Raw genomic sequence first — 8478 nt, 5'->3', positions numbered from 1 at the left:
TTGAGTGAAAAGTCAGATCTTTGTGGGTGGTAGCAACAGGATTTAGTAGAGACCACAGGCTGTGGAAGCAGACCAAAACTGGGTTCACAACTCAGCTCAGAGATTCTTACTTGTATGTCCTGATGTAAATAACTTAGTTTTTCCATCTGTAAAATAAAGATAATATGTATTCCAGGATAAGTGTGACTATTAGAGATAATAGTTACCTGCCAGGCCTCTTACAGGTTACTTAATTTAGCACTGGCAGGCTCAGGGTGAGCCGTACCTTTTCCTTTACCGCGGTGTTGATTCTTACACACCATGGACTCGGGGCTCCTTGAAGGACTTCAGCAAATCTCTGACACTGATCACATGCCCTACCTAACTGCCCCGCGACGGCCTCTGAGCTGATACTCTGCCGCCTTTTGGAGAAAACGAGTTAACTGAACCCGAAGCGTGCTCCGAGTGTCTGCCGAGACCGGCAGTGCGAGTGGGTAGCCTCGGCGCCTGTCTGGGAGACGCGGGTGCCGAGCATTTCCCGCGCTCTGGCCTGGAGGCTGGACACGAGTGTGCCTTCCTCGTAGAAACGACACAGCTTCGTTGGCCAAGTCCAGCTCTTTATACTGGGAAACTATATTTTTATATTTATATTTTATTAAATTTTTATTTATACTGGGACTGGGAAATTTTTCATTTACCGGCACGGACCAATGCTGCTTAGAAATTACGGCAAAATAAATTTTTGGCTAGAAACCGAACACAAGGTAGGCAGCAGAAGAAATTAAACTGGGAGAAGTTAGCACTTATTAGATGTTTCGCTTCTTTACTCTGAAAAAGATCTGCCGCCTGAGAAGTTCTTCGCAAGTTGCCCTCTGAGCGGCGAGCTCGCCTCGCGCCCAGTTACCGCGCGCAGCCGCGGCAAGCACTCCCCGGAGGAGCTCCCACAATTCCCAGCCAGGAGGAGGCCCCGCCTCCCGTGACGTCGCGCCCGCGGATTGGCCGGCGTCGGGGGCCCGGGCCTCGGCCGTAGTAGGGCGGGAACTGGAACCCGGGTGGTCGCCATGGCTGGCTTTGCCCGACGCGGCCGGCCGTTTGTCGGCTGGCCTGCGCCCGGCCTCCCGCTGCTGCTTCAGTGTCTGCTCGGGACCCTGGCCAACAAACTCAACGTGCCGCAGGTGTTGCTCCCCTTCGGCCGGGAGCCAGGCCGCGTGCCCTTCCTGCTGGAGGCGCAGCGGGGCTGCTACGCCTGGTGAGGGGTGCGGCCCCCGGGGCGTCGCGCCCCCTCGGCCCTGCACGGGGGGGACGGGCTTCCCTCGCCGAGGGTGCCGCCGCAGCGCCTTTCCGGTGGGGTGCCTCTGGAGCGGGGGGCGGTCCCCGCACGGCCTGAGGCGATGTCCCGGGGGGGCGGGCTTGGGGCTGGGAGGGGCGTCCTTCCCGACGGGGACGCCGGGGCTCTCTTCCCGAGGGCTCTCGGGACACCGCTCACGGCCCTGTGGGGTGAGTTCTTGCGCCCCCGTTCCGCCGAGGAGCGAGGTGGGGCCCCGCGACCGTGAAGTGCGGAGACTCGCCGCAGGTGCAGGGGAGGCCTGTCCGGGGGAGAGCCTTGCCGCCCGCGCGGGGGGCTGTTGTGGAGCTTCCTCGGCCCCGAGGGGAGGTGGGCTCCGCCGCTTCACGGGCTGCGCTGCCCTTCCGGTTTCCTCGGCGAGGCCGCAAGGCTTGTGCGGGGTGAGAAGCCCGCTCCCGTTTGCAGGGTAAGGGCATCGCCTGCAGAAGAGCCGGTGTGGGCGATGCGCGCCGTCTCGCCAGCCGAGGCCGAAGCGTTCACTTCTGTACCCTCGCAAACGGGCTGAGAGGCAGGCGCCAAGCCGACTCTGCTCCGCAGGGAGCCGATCGCGGGCTGGGCCCCGGGACCCCGGGATCCTGCCCCGAGCCCAAGGCAGCCGCGTAATCAGCGGAGCCGCCCGGGCGCCCCACAGCGTTTTTTTAAATTGTGTTTTGAGTTGTACTCACACCTCATAACTTGGGCAGGTTTTCTGTCTTGGCAGCCCAGTTTTGAGACTGGACAAAACTCATCCCTCACGGTACGAGAAATCTGTGTCTCTCATTATTGGAGACACATCAATCCGTTTCTTGTTTTGTTTTAAGATTTGATTGATTGATTGATTGGAGAGAGAGCACGTGTGCATGCCCAGAGGGAGCGGGAGAGGCAGAAGCAGACTCTGCTGAGCAGGGAGCCCGAGGCGGGGCTGGATCCCGGGAGCCTGGGACCGTGACCTGAGCCGGAGGCAGACGCTCAACCGAGTCACCCAGGCGCCCCCATCAGTCCTGTTTTTACATACTGAGGGAAGACTGGAACAATCTTATTTAAGACTTTATTTATTTGAGAGAGCAAGAGCCGGGGCCAGAGGGAGAAGTAAGGCTCCTCGCGGAGCAGGGAGCCCGATGCGGGGCTCGATCCCAGGAGCCTGGGACCGTGCCCTGAGCCGGAGGCAGACGCTTCACGACTGAGCCTCCCAGGCGCCCCTGCAGTCTTGTTTTAAGTACCAAGGGAGGAATATAATACACGTGTAACACTGCACGAGGGCTCATTGGGAAAAGGTTCTGATCAGTCTCGCTGAAATCTTGTGTCTCTAGGCATGGTTTCTGCTTTAAAGAGTGTCATTTAAATACACCAGGTAATGTGTAACACGGAAAAACTGTAAGAATCTGTGTTCTCCTGAAAGTTAATTTTAACCCACAGTCTTATTTCAAACTCAAGTATTTTATTTTGGCAGGCATTCCACCCATCATGATGCAGTAACTGTTGAGCCTTTATATGAAAATGGCACCTTATGTTCTCAAAAAGCTATGCTCATTGCTGAGTCTACCCAACCCATACGCCTCAGCAGTATTATTCTTGCTCGAGAGATAGGTATGTTGAGAGAAAACACATTGTGAAATCATTCATCTAGAGTAGAATAATCTTGTATCTTTATACATGGTTAATACAAATGGTGTTGGCTTCAAATGGTAAGTAGAAAAAAAGCAATCTGCAGAATAACCCTAATTGTGGCGTCCTATTCTGTGACTTTTTTTTTTTTTTAAGATTTTATTTATTTATTTGACACAGAGAGAACACAAGCAGGGGGAGCGGCAGAGGGAGAGGGAGAAGCAGACTCCCCACTGAGCAGGGAGCCCGATGTGGGGCTCGGTCCCAGGACCCTGGGACCATGACCTGAGCTGAAGGCAGACGCTTAACGACTGAGCCACCCAGGTGCCCCCAACTTTTTTTTTTTTTAAAGATTTTATTTATTTATTTGAGAGAGAGAGAGAATGAGAGAGAGAGAGCACGAGAGGGAAGAGTGTCAGAGGGAGAAGCAGACTCCCCGCTGAGCAGGGAGCCCCATGCGGGACTCGATCCCGGGACTCCAGGATCATGACCTGAGCCGAAGGCAGTCGCTTAACCAACTGAGCCACCCAGGCACCCACCCAACTTTTTTTTTTTAAATATATCTGGTACCTGGCGTGGTGCCTGATACAGAGTAGAAACCCTAGTTTTTTTGAATCCTTGAAGAAAAGAAGGAATTATTTATTGGAACTAGCTTAGGTGTTAAGGTCTGAGGTGGGCCTTGAGTAAGGCAAAAGGAACTAAAAAAGCTAGTACTTCTTAAGGTGTGGTCTGTGAACCTGTGTCATCAGCAGCATCAGTATCACTTGGAATCCTAGAAATGTAAATCCCTGGAGTGCCTGGCTGGCTCAGTTGGTGGAGCATGCGACTCTTGATCTCTAGGTTGTAAGTTCGAGCCCCACCCTCGGTGTAGAGATTATTTAAATATAAAACCTCGAAGGGAAAAGAGTGTACTTGGTGACCTTTCCGAGTCGTTGGCCGTGTGGGTTGGGGCAGTCTGAGTCGGGGGTCCTGTGCTGAGATGATTCAAAGCCTTGTTAAAAATGTTCTGGTTGGGGCGCCTGGGTGGCTCAGTTGGTTAAGCGACTGCCTTCAGCTCAGGTCATGATCTCAGGGTCCTGGGATCGAGCCCTGCATCGGGCTCCCTGCTCGGCGGGAAGCCTGCTTCTCCCTCTGACCCTCCCCCTGCTTGTGTTCCCTCTCTCGCTGTCTCTCTCTCTGTGTCAATTAAATAAATAAATAAAATCTTTTAAAAAAAAAATGTTCGGGTCCCCATGAGGCCCTGCTCTACCCAACTTTACCAGATTTGGGTAGGAATGGAGTTCATGGGCTTCATCGTTTATAAAATTAGGATTGCTGATAAAAGAAGTAAAGCTTTGAAAACTTCGAGTCCTGTACCTGCTCATAATCATCATTGACCAGCTTTACTTGGAGTACAGATGGAATGTCATTTTGGCTGTAAATCTCAGCAGTCTCTGTTAGATGGGACCATGGAGCATTGCTGTACACTTGTAGATGTGTTGTTTCCTTTGTGGTGTGAATAAATGTAACTGTGAGATGCAAAAAAGAAAGAAAAATGTAAATTTTCAGACCCCATCTCAGTTCTACTGAATTAGAATCTCAGGAATGGGCCCAGGGAGTTAACAAGCTCTCCAGTGATTCTCATGCATTACTAAAGTCTGGAAGCACTGTACCAGTCTTTTTTAGATTAGAGCAGCTGGAGAAATCCTATTTGTATCCAAAATCAAAGCAAGGCTTTTTGTATCCCAGAGTTTCTGGCACTTCATTGCTACGTTGATAGGCTAGAAATACCTGTATAGTTTTATAAATATTTTGGTAAATGATACATCTGTTACTATGTTATTAAAGAGAAGTTAAAGTTGTTTGGTATACCATAGTTCATATGATTGAAGATGCCATCTAATATAAAGCGGTTTTTTTTTTTTAACCTACCGCTAAGAAAAACATAGCCAACTAAACTATGCTTTTCTTCATTTAGAATTTCTATTTTAGGGGCGCCTGGGTGGCTCAGTCGCTAAGCGTCTGCCTTCGGCTCGGGTCATGGTCCCGGGGTCCTGGGATCAGGCCCCTCATCGGGCTCCCTGCTCGGCGGGGAGCCTGCTTCTCCCTGCCCCGCTCCGCCTGCTTGTGTTCCTGCTCTCGCTGTCTCTCTCTCTGTCAAATAAATAAATAAAATCTTAAAAAAAAAAGAACTTCTATTTTATACCTATAGAAGAACTAAGACTCAGATGGTTATTTTTATTATGTTTCACTCTCATGCCTAATAAAAAGGAAAATATAAATAAAATAAACTGGCTAAGATATTTCTAAAACTACCATCGTGGTTCTGTCTCAGATGAAATGCTTTTTCACTGGGAATCATCAATGTCTGTGTTTATCCCCACAATATCTTCCTCTGTGCCAGTAAGACTGTTATGGATGCAGTATTTCTTAAAAGAATCAATTAAAAACAAAACATGTAAAAGCTGGGGCACCTGGCTGGCTCAGTTGGAAGAGTGTGTAACTTTTTACTTTCACATTCTCCACCAACTGGGCCAGCCAGTCACCCCAAGAGTGTGCAACTCTTGATCTCGGGGTTGTGAGTTTGAGCCCCACATTGGGTATAGAGATGACTTAAGTAAATAAAACTTAAATAAAACCCTAAAAACTATAATATTGGGCTCTTAAGTTAGCTTTGCAATTATATGGATGTGTTGTGGGTTTTTTTTCTAGTTACGGAAAAGTGCCTGGCACATCTGAGTTACTACCCTTCCCACCCCGTCTTAATCATTTGATTCCCAGGAGATTAAAGAGTGTCACTATTGACCACCAGATTTTCTTCTTACTACTAATATCCATTCTACAAGTTTTGATGCTGGCCTTTTAATGTTCTCACATATGCAATCAATCACAACTATGTCGTGACTGCTGCCTGGCTGACAGCAAGTGAAAGATGTCATCAGTTATAAAACTCAATTTCAGAGATGTTAAAATATCCAAAAACTAACTGTCTTAGAATCAGTGAAATACGGTATGAGGACTCTCAAAGGTGAGAATATTTGAGGAACATGTCTTACAGGGCAGCTACAATAGATAAAGAAGTTCAGAAAAGAAGAATTGTATTGGTCACTTGAGCAATTTTTAAATGTAATTACTTTTAACTACATGAATTCACTGTGATATCAGAAGATACATTTATACAATTGCTAGGAAAAATGTCAAATCTGGCTCTCAGCTTAATTTCATCTGACTCATAAGTATTCCAAAGTTAAGTACCTTTTAAATCAGCTTTCCTAATTTTGCTAGACTCTCAATAATAAATGCCAGTTTCAGTGTCCTACCAGGTAACATTCTCATCTGAGTGGAAAAGAACACTCTGAAAGGGGGAGGTGCGAGAGGGAGAGGACATTGTGAAAGGGAAGCATATGCCTAAGAGATTGTTCATTCGTTTGATGAATATTTATTGAAATGCCTAGTAACTATAAGGTGTCTGTAAAGATAGAAAGATTTAAGCACTCCATTGGTATTTAGGTACTTAGAATTTTATGATGTTTTTGTCGACACTGTAGTAAAGCAAATTAGTGGCTTTGAGATGATGGATAGAAGTGATAAACTCTAGGGGGCTTGTTTTATTTGGTAAGAATGCTACATTTCTTTTGATTTTTGTTTTGCTTTGACCAGGTGCTACTTCATTTGGTAAAACCTTCAAAGAATATAAAAGGTTATATAGTGAAAAGTAAGCCTTTAATCTTTCTCCAGGAGAGAGCCACTTTTCTGTATCCTTCAGAGGCAGTCTGAATATATGAATATACCCTTTTTCTAGTGGGAAATCTAGATTTTTAACCTTAGGTAAAGGACAAGTGGAGGAGTTTGGAGATGAAGGCATGATTTTAGCTCACATGGAAGAGGAAGAAAGTGTTTGAATAACTGGATGATTTTGGTGTGGGGTGAGAGGACTGTCGGGTGATCAGTACTTACTGTGGTGTGCTCAGCATGTTGTTGATGTTCCATAAATACTTACAGGTTGATTAATTGCTACAGTGGATTATAATTGTATAAACAAGAGAGTTGATTTGGAAGCTAGGATAAATACGAGAGTCGGGGAAGGCAGGAAATGTTTGCCATTTCTGCTCCCTCTCTTTTGCTCCTGGCTCTGCATCCCTTTGGTTCTTGCAATGCTGGTTTCATTCTCTTATTTTTTTCTTCCTTCTTCATCTCCCTGGATCAATTCTCATCCTCTCTATTTCATTCATTTTTCTTTCTTTATTACCTTGCTCCTGTGTGGACCTGAAGTATACCTGAAGTAATATGAACATGTAGATAAGAAAATTCATTATATTATTTAATAAAGTTATTCATTTTTTAAAAAGATTTTATTTATTTATTTGACAGAGAGAGAGACAGCAAAAGAGGGAACACAAGCAGGGGGAGTGAGAGAGGGAGAAGCAGGCTTCCTGCCGAGCAGGGAGCCCGATGCGGGGCTCAATCCCAGGCCTCCGGGATCACGACCCGAGCCGAAGGCAGCTGCTCAACCGACTGAGCCACCCAGCCACTTACCTCTTTAGAGGTAAGTTGAGCACCTGGGTGGTTCAGTTGGTTAAGTGTCTGACTCTTGATTTTGGCTCAGGTCATGATCTCAGAGTTGTGAGATCGAGCCCCTGTCAGGCTCCGCATGGGTGTGGAGCCTGCTTAAGATTTTCTCTCTCTTCCTCTGCCTTTCCCCTTACCTTTCCTTGTCCAAAAAGAAAAAAAAAGAAACCTTAAAAATTAAAAAAAAAAAAAGAGGTAAGTTGAAGGTATGATATTTCTCTTAATCACTCTAAATTCACCTATAGTTCATACAAGGTAATTTTTTTCTTTATGGTCGATGGCCATGTATTGAAAAGCTTATTGCTATTGAAGTGGTCAGATGGGTAGTCTTTATGTGCACAAGGCTTTTCATACTTTTATGTAAGGTCACAGCTACTTTTTTTTTTAAAGATTTTATTTATTTATTCATGAGAGACAGAGGGAGAGAGAGAGAAGCAGAGGGAGAAGCAGGCTCCCAAGGAGCAGGGAGCCAGATGCGGGACTCGATCCCAGGACCCCGGGACCATGACCTGAGCCGAAGGCAGACGCTTAACATCTGAGCCATCCAGGCGCCCAGGTCACAGCTACTTCTGTCCTATGATTGCCCTATGTATTTCTCCACAGAAGAAAAGTATTTAAGGGACACCTGGGTGGCTCAGTCGGTTAAGCGTCTGCCTTCGGCTCAGGTCATGATCCCAGGGTCCTGGGATTGAGTCCCACATCAGGCTCCTTGCTGAGCAGGGAGCCTGCTTCTCCCTCTGCCTGCCTCTGTCTCTCTCTCTGATAAATAAAATCTTTAAAAAAAAAAAAAGAAAAGAAAAGTAATTTCCTGTTTAATTACTGTTAGATTATCCAGTGCCTAATTATCTAGTATATATTATGTGAGTTCACTCTTCCTTCCTTGGAACACTTCCTTAATAGTATGTTTTACCAGCAGATCCCGTGAGATTTCAGCTTCTCTTGGTTCTTAATGATAGCTCCCATATTTTGGTCTTCATTTCTTTTTTTTTTTTTTTAAGATTTTATTTCTTTATTTGACAGAG

General features: G+C 46.7%; 2 protein-coding genes across 2 annotated transcripts in view; both read left to right on the top strand.

Moving 5' to 3' along the window:
• Positions 1 to 1026: 1026 nt before the first annotated feature.
• Positions 1027 to 8478, top strand: part of NUP210L (nucleoporin 210 like) — an 82908-nt gene continuing 75456 nt past the window's right edge. Inside the window, exons 1-2 of the mRNA XM_028090123.2 lie at positions 1027 to 1228; positions 2754 to 2890. Coding sequence (XP_027945924.2) covers positions 1041 to 1228; positions 2754 to 2890 — 325 coding nt within the window. The 5' untranslated portion in view covers positions 1027 to 1040. The remainder of the gene's footprint in view (positions 1229 to 2753; positions 2891 to 8478) is intronic.
• Positions 3888 to 4626, top strand: LOC148162709 (ATP synthase F(0) complex subunit j, mitochondrial-like). Its single transcript, XM_088016879.1, has 2 exons — positions 3888 to 3916; positions 4134 to 4626. Exons 1-2 carry the CDS (start codon positions 3888 to 3890, stop codon positions 4282 to 4284), a joined length of 180 nt encoding a protein of 59 aa, XP_087873005.1. The 3' UTR covers positions 4285 to 4626.

The sequence above is a fragment of the Eumetopias jubatus genome, unplaced genomic scaffold, assembly GCF_037043125.1.
Source record: "Eumetopias jubatus isolate StellerSeaLion01/CBP00866 unplaced genomic scaffold, mEumJub1_p1.0 scaffold_12, whole genome shotgun sequence".
Classification (NCBI taxonomy): Eukaryota; Metazoa; Chordata; class Mammalia; order Carnivora; family Otariidae; genus Eumetopias; species Eumetopias jubatus.
The sequence above is the reverse complement of the archived record's forward strand: the minus strand, read 5'-3'. Positions and strand labels throughout refer to the sequence as shown.